The following is a 22,103-nucleotide window of genomic DNA, read 5'->3' as shown; positions in this document are numbered from 1 at the left end:
AAAAAGAAAGGGAAAGAAAGAAAGAAAGAAAGAAAGAAAGAAAGAAAGAAAGAAAGAAAGAAAGAAAACAAACAAAAAAGAAAGAAAGACAAAGGAAGAGAAAGAAAGAAAGAAAGAAAGAAAGAAAGAAAGAAAGAAAGGTGAAGTAAAGACAAATAAGTAAGCAAGTAAATAAATGAATGCAACAAAAAGAAAAGCAAAGAAAGAAAGAAAGAAAGAAAGAAAGAAAGAAAGAAAGAAAGTCAAAGGATGAAAGAAAGAAACAAAAAAGAAAGACAAAGGAAGAGAAAGCAAGAAAGCAAGAAAGAAAGAAAGAAAGAAAGAAAGAAAGGTGAAGTAAAGACAAATAAGTAAGCAAGTAAATAAATGAATGCAACAAAAAGAAAAGCAAAGAAAGAAAGAAAGAAACAAAAAAGAAAGAAAGACAAAGGAAGAGAAAGAAAGAAAGAAAGAAAGAAAGAAAGAAAGAAAGAAAGAAAGAAAGAAAGGTGAAGTAAAGACAAATAAGTAAGCAAGTAAATAAATGAATGCAACAAAAAGAAAAGCAAAGAAAGAAAGAAAGAAAGAAAGAAAGAAAGAAAGAAAGAAAGAAAGAAAGAAAGAAAGAAAGAAAGAAACAAAAAAGAAAGAAAGACAAAGGAAGAGAAAGAAAGGTGAAGTAAAGACAAATAAGTAAGCAAGTAAATAAATGAATGCAACAAAAAGAAAAGCAAAGAAAGAAAGAAAGAAAGTCAAAGGATGAAAGAAAGAAACAAAAAAGAAAGGCAAAGAAAGAAAGAAAGAAAGAAAGAAAGAAAGAAAGAAAGAAAGAAAGAAAGGTGAAGTAAAGACAAATAAGTAAGCAAGTAAATAAATGAATGCAACAAAAAGAAAAAAAATGAAAGAACAGAAAGAAAAAAGGAAAGGCAAAGGAAAGAAAACAAATAAAATGCAACAGAAAGACAATAAATAAATAAATAAATAAATAAATAAATAGAAGAAAGGAACATAGGATAAAACATAAAGGAAAAGGAAAGACAATGAATGAATGAATGAATGAATGAATGAATGCAACAAAAAGAGAGGATGAAAGGCAAAAGAAAGGCAATAAACAAGCAAACAAACAAATAAATAAATGCAACCAAAAGAAAGAAAGGTGAAGGAAGGAAGGAAATAAATGAATGATAGATAGATAGATAGATAGATAGATAGATAGATAGATAGATAGATAGATAGATAGATAGATAGATAGATAGATAGATCAGAAAGAAAGACAGGAAAAAGACAAAGGAAAGACAATTAATAAATAAAGAAAAATACAGCAGAAAGAAAGAAAGAAAGAAAGAAAGAAAGAAAGAAAGGCTAAAGACTGAATAATCACACAAATCCTCTCGGTTTGAACTCGGTTCGGTGAAGGAAGGGCTGTTTATCGCTGTTATAACGTAAATGACAACACTGTGATGATCCATAATCAGAGCACGAGGGAAGGAGGCACCGGTTCATCCCTCTGCTGGATTGTGGATTTGCCCAAATAAAGAACACGTTGAGTTTATGCACATTACATCGGCCCACATCACACCGCCCCGTCATTATTATTTCCCTACAACAGCACGTTTTATTCCTTACAGAAACATCAGCAGATCTCAACAGGATGCTGTGGTGAATTGAGATGATGATGTTATATTTTTTTGTTTAGTTTTTAAATAAATGGTATATTCCAAAATAATTGAGCTGCTTCCCCAGGACTTGTGTTTCTAAAAGGTTTAGTTTGGCCGTGTCAGGAAATCGGATCGTGCTAAGACACTGTGGAGGCTCCTTCACACAGCTTTTCTCTCCACACAGCTCCATGAGACGTTACAGAGGTTTGGAAGGCAGAAACCAGCACCAGTCCAGGAACACACTGAACAACTGGCGCGGGAGGTGAGATGGCTTTCCAGAAGGCTGTTGTGTTTTTCAGGGACGGAGGAAGAGAGGCGGAGCTAGAGGAAGAACCTGAACATGAACAAAGCATGACCTTCAACATCAATGCACCATAAATTAACTAACTAACTAACTAACTAACTAATTAACTAACTCCTGCAGTAAATACTGTAGTTTTTTTCAGATGATAAACAGGACGAGTGTAATGGCTGTTTATATCATCAAGGAATACAATTAAGTTAACTGTGAATGATATTACAGATGTTAACCAGAGGTTCAGCAAAACTAAGTTGTTATTATTATTATTATTATTATTATTATTATTATTATTATTATTATTATTATTATTATTATGTTTTATGAATTTTTATGGATTATTATAGCAGATAAAGCAGATGTCTTTAGCTAACATTTTAAACAAACACAAATTGTTACTTTGCTGATTTTTACATACAGTTTATAAATATCAAAGGATGTTTATTTGGTTTGTTCATTAATTAATGAGGAAATTACGTTAGTTAAGTGAACTTTAATGTATATGTTAAAGGTCAGAATTGTAGGTCAGGTGGAATTTTTCAACCTAGGAACGAATTTTTAACCCAGTTCATAATTTGCTACTTGTATTCGGGAAACTTCCTGTATCTAGGGTTGGGTTTCAGGTTCGGATTTGGGAAGAGTTTGTATTTTAAACTACTTGATGATGTAATAAGATTGCACTCATGAATAAATACAAAATACATAGCATGCCTTCTGTTGCTGGTCTAGTGGTTAAGGTGTTAAATTAAGAGTCAGAAGGTTCTGAGTTTGAATCCTGGTTAAGTATTAAAAAATACTAATTAGGTAGATAGGAATATACAGACAAGACTGTCCAATTTTATTTTATTTTTTAAAAAATAGAACAATTAATGAATTTCGGGCCACATGGCCTGAAATTTTCCGCTATTTTTTCCTGCTTCACCATGACACGATACAAGATACTACGTCATGCATCATGTAGTGGGCTTTCCCTGTTCGTACAAGGCATTGTGGGATACAAATTTGAAACAGGAGAGAAAAATGGAGGATGTGCATGTGCGAATGAAACGTGAAAGACCGACTACAGTAACGGAAAGCGAGAAGGAAAGACGTTATGTTATATATGAAGGAAAGGAAACGCAGGACCAAACTAATAAATATCGGCACTCAGCGAGCACCTCGGTGTGATCAGCTGTTCGTTTAGCGACAGAATGATGTAACTGGGTGGCATGGTGGTGTAGTGGTTAGCGCTGTCGCCTCACAGCAAGAAGGTCCGGGTTCGAGCCCCGTGGCCAGCGAGCACCTTTCTGTGCGGAGTTTGCATGTTCTCCCCGTGTCCGCGTGGGTTTCCTCCGGGTGCTCCGGTTTCCCCCACAGTCCAAAGACATGCAGGTTAGGTTAACTGGTGACTCTAAATTGACCGTAGGTGTGAATGTGAGTGTGAATGGTTGTCTATGTGTCAGCCCTGTGATGACCTGGCGACTTGTCCAGGGTGTACCCCGCCTTTCGCCCGTAGTCAGCTGGGATAGGCTCCAGCTTGCCTGCGACCCTGTAGAACAGGATAAAGTGACTACAGATAATGAGATGAGATGAGATGATGGAACTGTCAGTGCACAGTCAAAGGGAAACCTGTAGATGGCAGTAATGCAACACTGTGGATGCCAGCTGCTGTAAAACCCAAAAGAAGAAGAAGAAGAAGGTAAACCTACGCATGCGCACACGGACTTCCTCTGTCTGCTTGACTGCATGAAGTGAGCGATTTCATGCAGATTATTTGTTCAATTTCCTCAAATTAAATAACTTCCCAGTCAAAGAATGGCCTGATATTTTATGAGATATTACAGAAATAAAGATTTATCACAATAACCAAATTTCAGAGGGAACTAAATTTCACCGATTTTATGAAATCGAAAGGCCGTCTAGCTTTAAGAATCTTACATCATCTAAAATTTTACCTAGGTTGGAAATTATGAACTACGTTGTAAATTTAAACTCGGGTCGAAAAAATCACCTAGGTTGACATTTTTTGACCTGTAACATGAACATTATCAATTATAGATCCAATTGCATGCTGGAGTCAAAATACGCCATACAAGTGGGCGGAACGAATGAACGAACAAATGAACAAATTCAATCAATTTTCAAACTATTTTTCTCCTTATTAATATAGTACTTACTGATGTGGATTAAATCTGAATATCAGGTTCACACACCGATATTTCATTCGTTCGTTCATTCATCGTAACTATAACTGATTTATTTTGTTGAGTGTTGTGATGGATCTGGATCAAACTAATAAATATCGGCGCTCAGCGAGCACCTCGGTGTGATCAGCTGTTCATTTAGTGACAGAATGATGGAACTGGGCGGCATGGTGGTGTAATGGTTAGCGCTGTTGCCTCACAGCAAGAAGGTCCTGGGTTCGAGCCCCGTGGCCAGCGAGGGCCCTTCTGTGCGGAGTTTGCATGTTCTCCCCGTGTCCGCGTGGGTTTCCTCCAGGTGCTCCGGTTTCCCCCACAGTCCAAAGACATGCAGGTTAGGTTAACTGGTGAACACCAGGAACGCTGGCTATAAGGCAAGAATGGGACTGTAATCCTGAATAAGGCACCATCCATCCCACAGCCCCATACACACCCAGGCAGTTTACACACAGGGCAATTTAGCATCGCAAATCCACCGAGGATGAAAGCGGAGAACCTGGAGAAAAACCACACCCACAAACACACACAAGGAGAACATGTTATTATCAGTACCAGGGACTGGAGCTCATGATCAAACCAGGAACCCTGGATCTATGAAGCAACATTTCAAAATTCTCTTCATGCCACATTCAGCATTTCATTCAAACATTTCTTTAAAATTCTTCCCACTTTTTCATGACTGATCTAAATGAGAGAAACACAGATCTCAGATGGAAGGGTCTTTGACCTGGACACGATCCAGCTCCTGTGTCTTTCAGGAAGAAATAAACAAAGTCGAGCAGCTCCTGATGAACTTAGCATGTCTATCTCAGTAGCGTCCCACTGTGCTTTAGATATCAATCTCGATTCTGTACACGCTAATAGTTTCTTGCTGAATCATCCAAAAAGCATTTTGCTCTTGGCGCGCCGTTGGTGGTATCAGTTCAGATCTACGGTGATGGTCGAAACAGAAGATTATCTCCCGGCTGCGATCGCGATTGCTGGCTGTCTCTTGAAAGCACGCACCAAGTTTGAGCCATATCACTTTCCATCTGGCCACTGAGTGAAAGCAAGGAGGACATTTTGGTGATTTAAGCTGCTAAAACCATTTTTCCACATGTCGCAGCCCTGTGTCGAGTTTCATGTTAATGTCGGGTCTGGTGATGTTCGTGACCGCACTGAGCTTGGCCAGCCTGGTTGGTGTAGCTCTGCTCGAAATTACTTTTTCTCAATGACTTGTGGCCTTTTGACCTGCAATGCAAACAGTAGCATTATACTTACACTTGGACCGGTTTAACCCGATCCAAACCATCGTCCTATTGGATGTCTGCACCATCTTTAAAGAATCGCTACCTTTCTTTCTTTTTTGTTTTTTTTGGAGTGAGGAAGAAAGCCTTAGTACTATTTTTCCATGGCACTGAAAACATTTTCTTGCATTACTGAAGATACGGGATGGAAGATTTTGGAGTTTCATCCAATGACATTGCGAGTTGAACATTTTGGGTTGCACTGTACTGTTCAATCATCAATCAATCAATCAATCAATCAATCAATCAATCATGGGTTTATTTATCACCGATATGTACAAGGAGTCAAAGACTCATAACAAATACATTTGAAATAATAAAAGATCTAAATTAAAAATATAAAAAACAAGCATTAAACTACTATAATAGAAAATATCAAATATATATCATTATATCAAGGAGGTCTTATATAAGACATAATATTAAATTTAAAAAATGAAAATGTCATGAAGTCGAAAATATAACTAAATGCAATTTAACTCAATCACAAATATTACAGTACATTTGCACAATGTGCCTCTAGTAAGATTCGTTTTCTTTACAGTGCTTTTAAACTTGATTAGACTTCGGTACTAAATAGATTAATCCAAAGGTGGTAAGAAGCAGAAAATATGATGCTATTAACCTCACTCTACAATAAATAGGATGTCTAAATAGTACAAACATCATTGTATGTGGTTTGCGATGCGTCCCAAACTAGAAAATATACTCTTGTTGTTGTTATTATGATTATTATTATTATTATTATTAACTGAGCCTGAGGCAGTTAACTGTTTTAGCACAAATACACAGGTGATTATTTTTAAAAAGTCTCGTCTCGTCTTCTTCCGCTTATCCGGGGCCGGGTCGCAGAGGCAGCAGTCTGAGCATGGAAGCCCAAACTTCCCTTTCCCCAGACACCTCGGCCAGCTCCTCGGGGAGAACACCGAGGCGTTCCCAGGCCAGCCGAGAGACATAGTCCCTCCAGCGTGTCTTAGGTCTTCCCCAGGGCCTCCTCCCGGAGGGACATGCCTGGAACACCTCCCCAGGGAGGCATCCAGGAGGCATCCGAAAGAGATGCCCGAGCCACCTCAGCTGATTCCTCTCGATGTGGAGGAGCAGCAGCTCTACTCCGAGCTCCTCCCGAGTGACTGTGCTTCTCACCCTATCTCTAAGGGAGCGCCCAGCCACCCTGCGAAGGAAACTCATTTCGGCCGCTTGTATCCGCGATTTTGTTCTTTCGGTCATTACCCAAAGCTCATGACCATACGTGAGAGTCGGAATGTAGATCGACCGGTAAATCAAGAGCTTCGCCTTTTGGCTCAGCTCCTTCTTCACCACAACGGACCGGTAAAGCGACCGCATCACTGCGGAGGCTGCACTGATCTGCCTGTCGATCTCACGCTCTAGCCTTCCCTCACTCGTGAACAAGATCCCGAGATACTTAAACTCCTCCACTTGAGGCAGGACTTCTCCACCAACCTGGAGAGGGCAAGCCACCCTTTTCCAGTCGAGAACCATGGCCTCAGACTTGGAGGTGCTGATTCTCATTCCAGCTGCTTCACACTCGACTGAAAACTGCCCCAGTACATGCTGAAGGTCCTGGTTTGAAGAAGCCAACAGGACAACATCATCTGTGAAAAGCAGAGATGAAATCCTATGGTTCCCAAACAGGATTCCTTCCGGCCCCTGGCTGCGCCTAGAAATTCTGTCCATAAAGATTATGAACAGAACCGATGACAAAGGGCAGCCCTGCCGGAGTCCAACATGCACTGGGAACAGGTCTGACTTACTGCCGGCAATGCGAACCAGACTCCTGCTCCGTTCATACAGGGACCGGACAGCCCTTAGCAAAGAGCCCCAAACCCCATACTCCCGAAGCACCCCCCACAGAATACCACGAGGGACACGGTCGAATGCCTTCTCCAAATTCACAAAGCACATGTGGACTGGTTGGGCAAACTCCCATGAACCCTCGAGCACCCTATGAAGGATATGGAGCTGGTCCAGTGTTCCGCGAGCAGGATGAAAACCACATTGTTCCTCCTGGATCCTAGGTTCGACTATTGGCCGAATTCTCCTCTCCAGTACCCTGGAGTAAACCTTCCCTGGGAGGCTGAGAAGTGTGATTCCCCTATAATAGGAGCACACTCTCTGGTCCCCTTTCTTAAAAAGAGGGACCACCACCCCAGTCTGCCACTCCAGAGGCACTGTCCCCGACCGCCACGCGATGTTGCAGAGGCGTGTCAGCCAAGACAGCCCCACAACATCCAGAGACTTGAGATATTCAGGGCGGATCTCATCCACCCCCGGTGCCTTGCCACCGAGGAGCTTGCTAACCACCTCAGTGACTTCGGGCTTGGGTAATGGACGAGTCCACCTCTGAGTCATCAGCCTCCGCTTCCTCAATGGAAGATGAGACAGTGGGATTGAGGAGATCCTCGAAGTATTCCTTCCACCGCCAAACAATGTCCCCAGTCGAGGTCGAGGTCAACAGCTCCCCACCCGCACTGTAAACAGTGTTGGCAGAGTACTGCTTCCCTCTCCTGAGGCGCCGGACGGTTTGCCAGAATTTCTTCGAAGCCGACCGATAGTCCTTCTCCATGGCCTCACCGAACTCCTCCCAGTTCCGAGTTTTTGCCTCCGCAACTGCCCAAGCTGCGGCATGCCTGGCCTGCCGATACCCATCAGCTGCCTCAGGAGTCCCGGAGGCCAACATGGCCCGATAGGACTCCTTCTTCAGCTTGACAGCATCCCTTACTTCTGGTGTCCACCACTGGGTTCGGGGATTGCTGCCACGACAGGCACCGGAGACCTTGCGGCAGTGGCGGCTGCTGGTTTTTAAAACAGGGGAAGCCCATTTTACGCATTCATTGTAAAACCTGTAGGCCAGATATCAAAGCATAGAAAGGTGTGCCCCATTAGCATAGTGAATTAGACAACCCTACCTAGTGGCAGAAAGTATTTTTGCTTGTACATTTCATGTTATAGTCTGGCTTGCCAGGCTAGTGCCTCATATCCTTAATCAAAAATATCAAACATCCAAAAATCACTGGCTATTCAACGAAGAGCCTTGAACATCATACCCTGATATGCAACACAGAGTCTTTAACACAATACCCAGCTGTGCAACACATCCTTGAACATCTTCTGCAACACAGTCTGGAAATTCATAACCAGGTAGGCTATGCAACACACAGAACCTTGAATATTATACCCAGGTATAACCTATAACACAGAGCCCACCATTCTCTTAACATTACTGAACAATATACACACTTCAGATTCATGAACATGAACACTATTTATACACAAATTCTGCCCTCCGCTCCTTTTCCAGAAAATGGTCTGTGACCCTGTCATACCAGCTGGTTGTGCTTTCCAGAGACTTCACCAATTTCTGTTAGCAGCTAGCACTGCAGATCCCAATAAGGCTCAAGCTAGCCTACAACCAGATTGAACTACAAAAGAAATAAACGATTGAATTCATGAATGATCAAACTGATAGAATGGATGAAAGTTAACAGAGCACAACAAGTAATATTTACATTTATTTACAGAGTAATGTACAGAGACATCAATGAGAAGAAATGTTTATATGAAAAGAAATTCGGACAGCACTTTGGCACACGACTACACTTTCTCGACATCCGCTAGGGACTGACTGATCATACTTCCGTGTTCCTCGCCGAAGTACCGCCCTCCTCATGTCTTTCAAACACTACCTCCAATAATCCTTTATCAGCCCGGCTTCTTGTCCCTCCCACTGTCTCGTTTAGTCCCAGAGAAGCCTGGCTTCCCTGGAAGTGACGATTTTGTTGATTTTAACCAATAACAACTAGCCGAAATTGGCTGTTCAGAGCCGTCTCGTAGACTGCAACGGATACCCGGCTGCCAGTCAGTGTTGCCAGATACTGCTGACGTTTTCCATCCCAAAATATGTTCAAAACCGGCCAAAATGCACTTAAAACCGCCCAATCTGGCAACACTGCTGCCAGTCCATAGAGCCCATTGAAATAAGAAAGGTTACAGCCTGGCAGCAAAGGTGATTCTCGTAGCGAACTGCAAGTTCGTCAGACATCACTCAAATAAGTTACAGGATAGTTATGAACATAAATACAATCTTGGGCATATATTATGTTATGCAAGTTATTATTTTAATGAGAATTCAACGTCGTAGACGCCGCAGTTTGGGGAGAGAATTTTAGGGGAAGCTCGGCTTCCCTTGTTGTCTCTGAAAAATCGCCCCTGCCTTGCGGCCACAGCTCCGAACAGCCGCGTCGACAATGGAGGCAGAAAACATGGTCCACTCAGACTCAATGTCCCCCGCCTCCCTCGGAAGCTGGGAGAAGCTCTCCCGGAGGTGGGAGTTAAAGACTTCCCTGACAGAGTGCTCGGCCAGACGTTCCCAGCAGACCCTCACCATACGTTTGGGCCTGCCAGGTCTGTCTGGCTTCCTCCTCCGCCAGCGGATCCAACTCACCACCAGGTGGTGATCAGTTGACAGTTCAGCCCCTCTCTTCACCCGAGTGTCCAAGACATAGGGCCAGAGATCCGATGAAACGACAACAAAGTCGATCATCGACCTCCGACCTAAGGTGTCCTGGTGCCACGTGCACTTATGGACACCCCTATGCTCGAACATGGTGTTCGTTATGGACAAACTGTGACTAGCACAGAAGTCCAATAACAAAACACCACTCGGGTTCAGATCGGGGTGGCCGTTCCTCCCAATCACGCTCCTCCAGGTGTCACTGTCGTCGCCCACGTGAGCGTTGCAGTCCCCCAGTAGAACAATGGAGTCCCCAGTCTGAGCACCTCTTAGTACCTCTCCCAGGGACTCCAAGAAGGCTGGATACTCTAGACTGCTATTCAGCCCGTAGGCACAAACAACAGCAAGAGCCCTCTCCCCGATCCTAAGGTGCAGAGAGGCGACCGTCTCATTCACTGGGGTAAACTTCAACACATGGCGGCTGAGCTGGGGAGCTATAAGCAAGCCCACACCAGCCCGCCGCCGTTCACCATGGGCAACTCCAGAGAAGTGGAGAGTCCAGCCCCTCTTGAGGAGCTGGGTTCCGGAGCCCAAGCTGTGCGTGGAGGTGAGCCCAACTATCTCTAGCCGGTACCTCTCAACCTCCTGCACAAGCTCAGGCTCTTTCCCCCCCAGCGAAGTGACATTCCATGTCCCAACAGCTAGCTGCTGTGTTCGGGGATCAGGTCATCAAGGCCCCTGCCTTCGACTGCCACCCAATCCACATTGCACCAGCCCCCTACGGCTACCTCTGTGGGTGGTGAACCCACAGGAGGTCGGGCCCATGTCACCGCTTCGGGCTGAGCCTGGCCGGGCCCCGTGAGCAAAAAAAGTTATATTTAAAAATAATTTATTTCAATCTTCAAAGGCAAGCGGCATGCAAATGTAATAACTTTGCGGCACAGACTTGTGTCACTTATCTACGCCGAGTCACATAAAATCCTTTGTTTTGAAATCGATAAAATAAATCACAACTCCACCTTCCCTTTGAATAGTTTTAGACCAAACATCGGAGCATCTTTAGTGCTTTTATTTTTGGAACAGTGTTTTCTTTCATCGTTTGTAATTCTTCCTCACTTACGGTGACAAATCGATCAGCCGCCATTTTGTCGAGTCGCTCGAGGTGATTATCGAGAAATAGTCTGAATCTCTCGACCAATCAGTGCGTATGATTTTCTATAATCACCTGCATACTGATACTAATTATAATTATTTGAGGTGGAACAATCAAATTGATGCATTGATTTAAAAGGACTGAAATGAATTAAAGCAGCAAACATAAAATGATTATGATTATAATACTTAAAGTAGTCCGTCTCTGTCATCATTATTCACATATTTACTGTAGGTTTATGCCAGACTGTGAGCAAAGTTGTTCACATTTCAATCACATGCTACTAAATCATATTATTCTTTCCACATTCACTGGATATGAGCAATCGTGCGCTCTGATTGGCTACTCTACTACTAGGATATCAGCTCATATACCTAGCATGAGGAGAGAAAAACAAAATGGCGGAGCGTGTAACTGAACCAACTGAGGACAAAATAAAAACTCTACTCGGAAACAAAACCCAAAAAATACAAAAAAAGCGCAACAAAATATGGAATGAAAGTATTTGATTGTAAGAACGTATCTTTTTTAAAAAATTTCAAGAATTATTATTATTATTATTATTATTGCATTTTTCACAAATTGCTCCTATCATTTCACTGGTTTGTTTACATTCTAAGCAAAATTATTTTGTCGGACATTTTGTACAAAGTTTTTATTTATTGAATTTGCAAAACATAAAAATAAAAATGCTCTGTTTCTCAAAATCCCGTGAATGTAGATAGAATAAAACAGTTATTCCACTCAATCTCATCGTACATGGATTATAGCTATCAGCTCATGTATGACTTGATTTTGTGGAATAACTGTTAAATACATGGTAGCGGATTCAGTAGTAACATGAAATATCGAGTTGTTAGCTTATGAATTGAAATTGTATCGTATCACCGCCGATTCCTTTTTATCGTCCAATATTGAAACGTAGCATCATCAAATATCAGCTCAATGTCTTATCGACAGAAATCGTATCGTCTAATACCGGATCATAGCAGATTCTGTAGTATCGTCAAATTGTGCCTTGGTGCCAAACGAAATTGTATTGTATCACGTCATATTTGTTTCATCAAGTATTGTTGCTTTAAAAATTCACATTGTATTTGTTAAAAACCTTTTTTTTTTTAGTTCTCCCATGTACTATAGAAGTGCTGCGAGAATGAAAATGTGGTCACACGCAGCAGTTCAACTGACACAATTAACTGAGTACCAAGTGAAAGAGTGAAACAAGAGCGCATAATTTAGCTAGCATGCTAACATTAGCTGGTTAGCATGTTAATATCAGCTAGCTGTTTTGCTCTTTATGCTGCTTGTGCTGGTCTGTTGTGTGACCGGTTGTTAGTGGACTGGATTGTGAATTGTGAGTTACTGGAAAGGAAGTGTAGCAAAAATTTGGGTGTGGATCTTTAGCGATGATTTCAGGATCAATGACGTAGAGCGTATCTGGGCAGTCGTATGATATGCGAATGATCGGATACTATTCTCATGAACCTCCTCTTTTAGAGTTTCTTTTTTAAAGAATAATAAGACTACATTTTTTTTCCTTTTGCACAAAAAGTCCCACATGCTCTAACTTTAAAATAATGTTGTATTTAATATAGTTAATTGTCCTGCTCCCTGGTGCGTTCTTCAATCTATCGTTTTGTGCATAGGTCAGTTTTCATCCTCCAGCACTGTTAGTGATGAACAGGGTGATGATTTAGATACTTTTTTAATATGTTTTGACTCTCGCAGGCTGAACACCAGCCAATTGGAGGAACTTATTTAGCCGTTTGAAAAGCACAATCGCATTTTATTGGCTCTGGTAGGCATTTTACAGTAAATCTGAGTTCACGGAGTTAAAAGAGCCAATGCAAATATTAAACGTGTCTCATTCATTATATATACAGGACAAAGAAAGCAAAGATAAGTGTAAAGTAGGCCAGATATGCAAAAAGTAACCATTTACACAGCTATTATTATTATTATTATTATTATCTCATCTCATTATCTCTAGCCGCTTTATCCTGTTCTACAGGGTCGCAGGCAAGCTGGAGCCTATCCCAGCTGACTACGGGCGAAAGGCGGGGTACACCCTGGACAAGTCGCCAGGTCATCACAGGGCATTATTATTATTATTATTATTATTATTATCTCATCTCATTATCTCTAGCCGCTTTATCCTTCTACAGGGTCGCAGGCAAGCTGGAGCCTATCCCAGCTGACTACGGGCAAAAGGCGGGGTACACCCTGGACAAGTCGCCAGGTCATCACAGGGCATTATTATTATTATTATTATTATTACTTCTTGGACTGTATGAACTTCTCATATTGTGTGTTTTATGATGTTGTCAAACTCTCAGTTATTCCTTCTTTTTTTTTTGCAGGTAATGAAGGAGCTACATACTTTAGAGGCCAGACCTGAGATTGCAGAGTTGAAGTACGTGCTTTCTAAACCCCATGTTCAGGTAATGTAGCATGTTCAGTCATGACGTTTGTGTGCTCTGTGCTGCGTGGATTGGAGCTGAAACTGAAAAAAATACTAACATGATAATTGTCAGTTGTCCATCGCTAGTGATGATGACTGCTTCGTTAGGATGCACGGAAATGGAGATGGGCCGCGAGGCCCGCGCCAGAGCTCCTCTCCTAATAAAGCATCTTGCACAGTAAGATAAGACAATTGACGTCGTGCCCCTATCGTGTTGTCTCTCTGGACCTCCAGACCTGATGCCAAGTGGTGCACAAAAGTATCACAGACCTGACGGGTGTGGAAGTTGACCTGCAGTGACAACTGATTTGCCGAGTGAGTGATGCCATCCGTTGGCCATTTGAGTGGCTCTTCCACATGCCATCTGGTGGTGTGCCATTGACCCTGTTGGGTTCATCTGCCACATTGCACCAAAAAGTGCCCTGCTGCCAGCACCTTATTGGTGATATACTACAACCCTGATTCCAAAAAAGTTGGGACAAAGTACAAATTGTAAATAAAAACGGAATGCAATGATGTGGAAGTTTCAAAATTCCATATTTTATTCAGAATAGAACATAGATGACATATCAAATGTTTAAACTGAGAAAATGTATCATTTAAAGAGAAAAATTAGGTGATTTTAAATTTCATGACAACAACACATCTCAAAAAAGTTGGGACAAGGCCATGTTTCCCACTGTGAGACATCCCCTTTTCTCTTTACAACAGTCTGTAAACGTCTGGGGACTGAGGAGACAAGTTGCTCAAGTTTAGGGATAGGAATGTTAACCCATTCTTGTCTAATGTAGGATTCTAGTTGCTCAACTGTCTTAGGTCTTTTTTGTCGTATCTTCCGTTTTATGATGCGCCAAATGTTTTCTATGGGTGAAAGATCTGGACTGCAGGCTGGCCAGTTCAGTACCCAGACCCTTCTTCTACGCAGCCATGATGCTGTAATTGATGCAGTATGTGGTTTGGCATTGTCATGTTGGAAAATGCAAGGTCTTCCCTGAAAGAGACGTCGTCTGGATGGGAGCATATGTTGCTCTAGAACCTGGATATACCTTTCAGCATTGATGGTGTCTTTCCAGATGTGTAAGCTGCCCATGCCACATGCACTAATGCAACCCCATACCATCAGAGATGCAGGTTTCTGAACTGAGCGCTGATAACAACTTGGGTCATCCTTCTCCTCTTTAGTCTGAATGACACGGCGTCCCTGATTTCCATAAAGAACTTCAAATTTTGATTCGTCTGACCACAGAACAGTTTTCCACTTTGCCACAGTCCATTTTAAATGAGCCTTGGCCCAGAGAAGACGTCTGTGCTTCTGGATCATGTTTAGATACGGCTTCTTCTTTGAACTATAGAGTTTTAGCTGGCAACGGTGGATGGCACGGTGAATTGTGTTCACAGATAATGTTCTCTGGAAATATTCCTGAGCCCATTTTGTGATTTCCAATACAGAAGCATGCCTGTATGTGATGCAGTGCCGTCTAAGGGCCCGAAGATCACGGGCACCCAGTATGGTTTTCCGGCCTTGACCCTTACGCACAGAGATTCTTCCAGATTCTCTGAATCTTTTGATGATATTATGCACTGTAGATGATGATATGGTCAAAAACTCTGCAATTTTACACTGTCGAACTCCTTTCTGATATTGCTCCACTATTTGTCGGTGCAGAATTAGGGGGATTGGTGATCCTCTTCCCATCTTTACTTCTGAGAGCCGCTGCCACTCCAAGATGCTCTTTTTATACCCAGTCATGTTAATGACCTATTGCCAATTGACCTAATGAGCTGCAATTTGGTCCTCCAGCTGTTCCTTTTTTGTACCTTTAACTTTTCCAGCCTCTTATTGCCCCTGTCCCAACTTTTTTGAGATGTGTTGCTGTCATGAAATTTCAAATGAGCCAATATTTGGCATGAAATTTCAAAATGTCTCACTTTCGACATCTGATATGTTGTCTGTGTTCTATTGTGAATACAATATCAGTTTTTGAGATTTGTAAATTATTGCATTCCGTTTTTATTTACAATTTGTACTTTGTCCCAACTTTTTTGGAATCAGGGTTGTATTTAACCCATAGCTGGAACCCAGGCAGGTGCTACCACTCCAGGTTAGAGTGGACCTGGGAGCAATGATGATTAAGGGGTAACTCCACTTTCCCCAATACTCAAGTCCTCTCGGACCTGAGACTCACCACCGGTTGCAGTTTAAAGTCACACCCAGGACTAAACATGATAATAACTGTAGATCTGATATAAAGGTTTTCAGTATCTCACAGAATCTATGTAAACTAATTTTATGGTATTAAAGATTATACACCAGAGCACTGGTAGAAAAAAAAGTTCTTTGCTAAATGATTGGATGATTAACAAAAATCCAAATCACAGCTGGAAATAAAAAGTAGGAAAATGGACTGGGAGAAAATGGAAAATATACATGTAAACTGGAAATAAAACGGATGGATATTGTGTTTCCCATTTGCCTTTTCCATTCTCGGTTCATTTCCAAACATAATTCCCAATTAGTCTTTTAAATTCCCTTTCCATTTCCAAACGCGTGTCCAACTGTCAATCAAGTCTGAGGAGCTGCTTCCAAATAAACTCGACCAAAAGTCAGTGGAAAAAAACAAAAAAAAAAAACAGAAACGCAAGATGAGACTTAATGTATTGCTCTTTGGCTGCTGGTTTTGTTGCGGGAAAAATCTCAAGTTGACCAGACGCTGATTAATGTCAATTACTACATACTACAACCATGAAACTGAAACTCATTTAAACATGTTCCTTCAGTACTGCGTCCTATAGAACTGTAGCTGTCACATTAATATAGTTACACTGACATTAAGTTCTGGTCTACTTCATGTTTTTCCATCACAGAAAGTCCAGGCTTGATATGTTCTGAATCAGTTTTTGGTGTGACAACAAGTTTGTCATCGACTAGTCAGCGTTGATGGCCAGGCCAAAGGGAGTTTAATGACAGTTTGGAAATAAAAAAGGTGACTGGGAAATGAAACATTTCCAAACTTCCGTATTGTTTCCATTTCTGAATTTAATCCCTGTTGGTTTTTTTTTTAAACAATGTCAATACATCATACACTCTTAAACCCAAACAAAACCCAAAATTAAACTCCTTTATACTGACAGATAATATCCAGACAAGACATTTGTTCATATTTGTTCCTGTACACTGTGTACAGATTTTACTTTAAAAGTAAAACATTGTTCCCGGACGCTGATATCTCACTCTCTCTGAGGATCAGATATCACAATCTGAGTACAAGTTACGTGAAAGAATCCAAGATTGTAATATTACTTACACGCTACAGGACTTACCGAGGCTGAGATCTAGTGGATAAATATTGTGTCTAAATTGCTGTAAACAGCAGCACAGCGGTGTAGTGGTTAGCGCTGTCACCTCACAGCAAGAAGGTCCGGGTTCGAGCCCCGTGGCCGGCAAGGGCCTTTCTGTGTGGAGTTTGCATGTTCTCCCCGTGTCCGTGTGGGTTTCCTCCGGGTGCTCCGGTTTCCCCCACAGTCCAAAGACATGCAGGTTAGGTTAACTGGTGACTCTAAATTGACCGTAGGTGTGAATGTGAGTGTGAATGGTTGTCTGTGTCTATGTGTCAGCTCTGTGATGACCTGGCGACTTGTCCAGGGTGTACCCCGCCTTTCGCCCGTAGTCAGCTGGGATAGGCTCCAGCTTGCCTGCGACCCTGTAGAACAGGATAAAGTGGCTAGAGATGATGAGAATGAGATGAGCCCTGAAGATGCTGAGTGTCAAGCATTTGGGTGTAAAAATAAGCTTGATCATTGAAGCAGTGAACACACACACACACACACACACACACATGTAAACAGTGAGCAGACTCATAGCCAGTTACAATTAAAATGAAAGTTTTCCTTGTATTTTTATGTGACATGCTTTTCTTTGTTTTTATTCACTGAGAAAAGTGATCATTTTAGACCGCAAGAATCCCGTTGCTATGACAATGCCCACTGTTTACTCGTATGTGTGTCAGTACTGAGTATGTGTTATTCAGCTGAGTGAGATTTAAACTTCATAAAACTGAAGTCTGTTGATTTGATTCACAGATTTTGTTGCCAGTAAAAAAAAAAAAATCACATGGTTACAGAAAATTAATGATTAGATTTTTAGAATTAGAAGCCTTTATTTGTCTCATTGACATTAAAGCACAGTGAATTTCTTTCTCTGTATTTAATGCACACATGGGAGGAGAAGGACAGAGAGAGAGAGAGAAAGAGAGAGAGAGAGAGAGAGAGAGAGAGAGCATAGTGGCACCTGGGGATTTTTTTTTTAAGAATTAGAAGCCTTTATTTGTCACATACACATTACAGCACAGTGAATTTCTTTTTCTTCATTTAACACACACACACAGGGGAAGAAGGAGAGAGAAAGACAGAGAGAGAGAGAGAGAGAGAGAGAGAGAGAGAATAGTTGTGCCTGGGGATTTTTTTTTTTTTAGAATTAGAAGCCTTTATTTGTCTCATTGACATTACAGCACAGTGAATTTCTTTCTCTGTATTTAATGCACACATGGGAGGAGAAGGACAGAGAGAGAGAGAGAGAGAGAGAGAGAGAGAGAGTAGTGGTGCCTGGGGATTTATTTTTTTAAGAATTAGAAACCTTTATTTGTCACATACACATTACAGCACAGTGAATTTCTTTTTCTGCATTTAACACACACACACACACACACACACACACACACACAGGGGAAGAAGGAGAGAGAAAGAGAGAGAGAGAGAGAGAGAGAGTAGTGGTGCCTGGGGATTTTTATTTTTTAGAATTAGAAGCCTTTATTTTTCTCACTGATATTACAGCACAGTAAATTTCTTTCTCTGTATTTAACCCATCTGAAGCAGTGAACACACACACACACACACACACACACACACAATGAGAGAGAGAGAGAGAGAGAGAGAGAGCATGCGTAGTGGTGCCTGGGGATTTTTTTTTTTTTAGAATTAGAAGCCTTTATTTGTCTCATTGACATTACAGCACAGTGAATTTCTTTCTCTGTATTTAATGCACACATGGGAGGAGAAGGACAGAGAGAGAGAGAGAGAGAGAGAGAGAGAGAGAGCATAGTGGCACCTGGGGATTTTTTTTTTAAGAATTAGAAGCCTTTATTTGTCACATACACATTACAGCACAGTGAATTTCTTTTTCTTCATTTAACACACACAGGGGAAGAAGGAGAGAGAAAGACAGAGAGAGAGAGAGAGAGAGAGAGAGAGAGAGAGAGAGAGAGAGAGAATAGTTGTGCCTGGGGATTTTTTTTTTTTTAGAATTAGAAGCCTTTATTTGTCTCATTGACATTACAGCACAGTGAATTTCTTTCTCTGTATTTAATGCACACATGGGAGGAGAAGGACAGAGAGAGAGAGAGAGAGAGAGAGAGAGAGAGAGAGAGAGAGAGAGCATAGTGGCACCTGGGGATTTTTTTTTTAAGAATTAGAAGCCTTTATTTGTCACATACACATTACAGCACAGTGAATTTCTTTTTCTTCATTTAACACACACACACAGGGGAAGAAGGAGAGAGAAAGACAGAGAGAGAGAGAGAGAGAGAGAGAGAGAGAGAATAGTTGTGCCTGGGGATTTTTTTTTTTTTAGAATTAGAAGCCTTTATTTGTCTCATTGACATTACAGCACAGTGAATTTCTTTCTCTGTATTTAATGCACACATGGGAGGAGAAGGACAGAGAGAGAGAGAGAGAGAGAGAGCATAGTGGCACCTGAGGATTTTTTTTTAAGAATTAGAAGCCTTTATTTGTCACATACACATTACAGCACAGTGAATTTCTTTTTCTTCATTTAACACACACAGGGGAAGAAGGAGAGAGAAAGACAGAGAGAGAGAGAGAGAGAGAGAGAGAGAGAGAGAGTAGTAGTAGTGCCTGGGGATTTTTTTTTAGAATTAGAAGCCTTTATTTGTCTCACTGACATTACAGCACAGTGAATTTATTTCTCTGTATTTAACCCATCTGAAGCAGTGAACACACACACACACACACACACACACACACACACACACAGGGAGAGAGAGAGAGAGAGAGAGAGAGAGAGCATGCGTAGTGGTGCCTGGGGATTTATTTTTTTAAGAATTAGAAACCTTTATTTGTCACATACACATTACAGCACAGTGAATTTCTTTTTCTGCATTTAACACACACACACACAGGGGAAGAAGGAGAGAGAAAGAGAGAGAGAGAGAGAGAGAGAGAGTAGTGGTGCCTGGGGATTTTTATTTTTTAGAATTAGAAGCCTTTATTTTTCTCACTGATATTACAGCACAGTAAATTTCTTTCTCTGTATTTAACCCATCTGAAGCAGTGAACACACACACACACACACACACACACACACACACACACACACACACACACACAATGAGAGAGAGAGAGAGAGAGAGAGAGAGAGAGAGAGAGCATGCGTAGTGGTGCCTGGGGATTTTTTTTTTTAATTAGAAGCCTTTATTTGATGGCTCTGCATAACAAAGGTAAATGGTGTAGTAGTGTGTTAGTTATGTAACAGATGGATCTTTGGGTTTAGTGCAAATGGCTGTGCCTAGGTAACACTATTTTTAACAATATACATTTTAAAATGGATAAATTGTTGTTATAATATTTTATTTTTAATTTAAGCATGTGGGCGGGGGGAGGGATATATCAGGGCACTTACCGTGATCGGCAGACGGAGTTTATTTTTGGGTTTTGTTTGACTTTAAGCATAAGTTTTTGTCTTACTATTTAAGGTGGCGCTTATGTTGTGTTCATAGAACATCGAAAATTCAGTAAAAATGATTTGAGCACACAGTGGGGTCAGATTTTTTGCTCGGAAACTCGTACAGAAATTCAGGTTCCTGATTTACCCGACTTGACATCCATCATAAAAACTACAATCATGGAATCCGCCATCATGACGGGTAACACAATAATATTACAAATGCTACTGAATTACTTTTAATAAGTCATATACTGTTGTATCTGATATGTTTGGATTCTTACATTCTTACACCTTATACATTTTCTGTCTTGCTCAACCATGGCAAGCAGCTACAAGAACTTGTTTATGCGTTCAACAACAAATTGCGAACATGTTACTACAGTCATCCATTTTGTTTTCCAAATGAATCTTGTGAACGCAAGTTTTTTGGAAGTTTCCAAGTTTACTGTTGTCTTGAACACAGCATTATATGAGTTCTTGAGTGTTTGAATGAACAGCTAACATTAGCTAGCTAATTTTTTAACCTGTTAGCAACAAACAATGATAAAAGTACAAGAAAGATATGAGATGTCAGTAGATGTAAGAGTAACACTAGTCTGGCTAACGCGACTTCAAAGCTCTGCGAACATTGGTCTGGCAAAGATATTAAGCCCAACCGTTTCCCAAAGTGCGTGGTTGACCCGCCTCCCTGAAATGCCTCAGTTTGCTACTGGTCGAAGCCAGAAAAGGCTGTGACGAAGCTTAAACCAATCACATCACTCTTTCCTCTGACGTATGTGACGCGACGGGGCTAACTGGTAGATTAAACTCTTACCGAAGCCGGTCGGGAGCAAGGCGAAAACGTCCTTCCTTTCAATAAATACCTCCAGGGCTGCTCTTTGCTCCGTTTTCCATGAGAACTTGCTCCATGTTCGTAATGTTTCTAGTGAATGAAGTGCTTCCGGCATAGATTCTGTAAACAATCTATGGCTTCCGGTCGCAGTTCTACTACGTCACTGCCTTGAACACGCCTCTACCCAGGGCCGTTGGAGATGCTCAAAGTTGATTGGCTCCCGATTTTTCGGGAGCTTGGAAGAGCTGTAGATAGCTTGCCTGGCCAGACTAAGCTCGCAACAGGCCCTCGTGTTGGGTCACGCTTAGGATGGGCGGGACCAGGCTAGAGTAACACCACCAATCATATGTTATTGATCATTTTCCAATACTAGCGCACTCTGAAATGTTTTATTGCTGCTTTGTTTCTCACATCCAGGGTTCATTAATTCGCAGGGTTGAAGTTCACCTTGATAAACTGTGGGAAGTGAAATTAACTGAAAATAAAAACAGATTCTTTTATTTCAGCTTGCTTTTATTTGCCAAGCAGGTTTGTTTTGCATTTGCTGTAACTTTTAGCACTTTATTAAAAAGAAAAATAATAGCACAAAATTTAAGGCAACTGTTTCAGATTTCCTGATAGCATTAGCATCAGTCACAGCTAATACTCTGAATACACTTCATCTCGCTGTAGTTCCAAAGAAAAAGGAGTGTATTAATCCATTCCTTATTTGGTAGGATTCTTGTAGCTAGCTTTAAGCGTGCTTTGGGGAGAAAATCAATCTTTAGCGAATGTGCTTTTCCTGGAGACAACACAAATGTGCTCAGTGTTCGGGAAGCTTGATTATTAGGGCTAAGCTAGCCATAGTGCGCTGCATCGTAGCCAATCGAAACATCACAGAACCTCAGGACTCAGGTTTTCTCTTCTCCACGACTCAAAGGACACAGCAATACTTTTCGAGCTTCGAAGACATTGGCAGACGTCCCTGTACAGGAGCTTAACCAGTGACAGCTTCATTCATTCAGTGGTTTAACGATACGGTGCTACTTGGATCATTTGTTGTTCTC

At 41.4% G+C, this 22,103-nt stretch overlaps 1 protein-coding gene across 1 annotated transcript in view; it reads left to right on the top strand.

Annotated features, from left to right (window-relative positions):
* Window positions 1–22,103, top strand: part of mpp7b (MAGUK p55 scaffold protein 7b) — a 132,589-nt gene that overhangs the window by 15,444 nt on the left and 95,042 nt on the right. The window contains exons 3-4 of the mRNA XM_060905435.1: window positions 1,822–1,899; window positions 13,386–13,466. Coding sequence (XP_060761418.1) covers window positions 1,822–1,899; window positions 13,386–13,466 — 159 coding nt within the window. The remainder of the gene's footprint in view (window positions 1–1,821; window positions 1,900–13,385; window positions 13,467–22,103) is intronic.

Source organism: Neoarius graeffei, chromosome 23, assembly GCF_027579695.1.
Source record: "Neoarius graeffei isolate fNeoGra1 chromosome 23, fNeoGra1.pri, whole genome shotgun sequence".
NCBI classification, from domain to species: Eukaryota; Metazoa; Chordata; class Actinopteri; order Siluriformes; family Ariidae; genus Neoarius; species Neoarius graeffei.
This window is presented reverse-complemented; position numbering and strand designations above follow the sequence as displayed.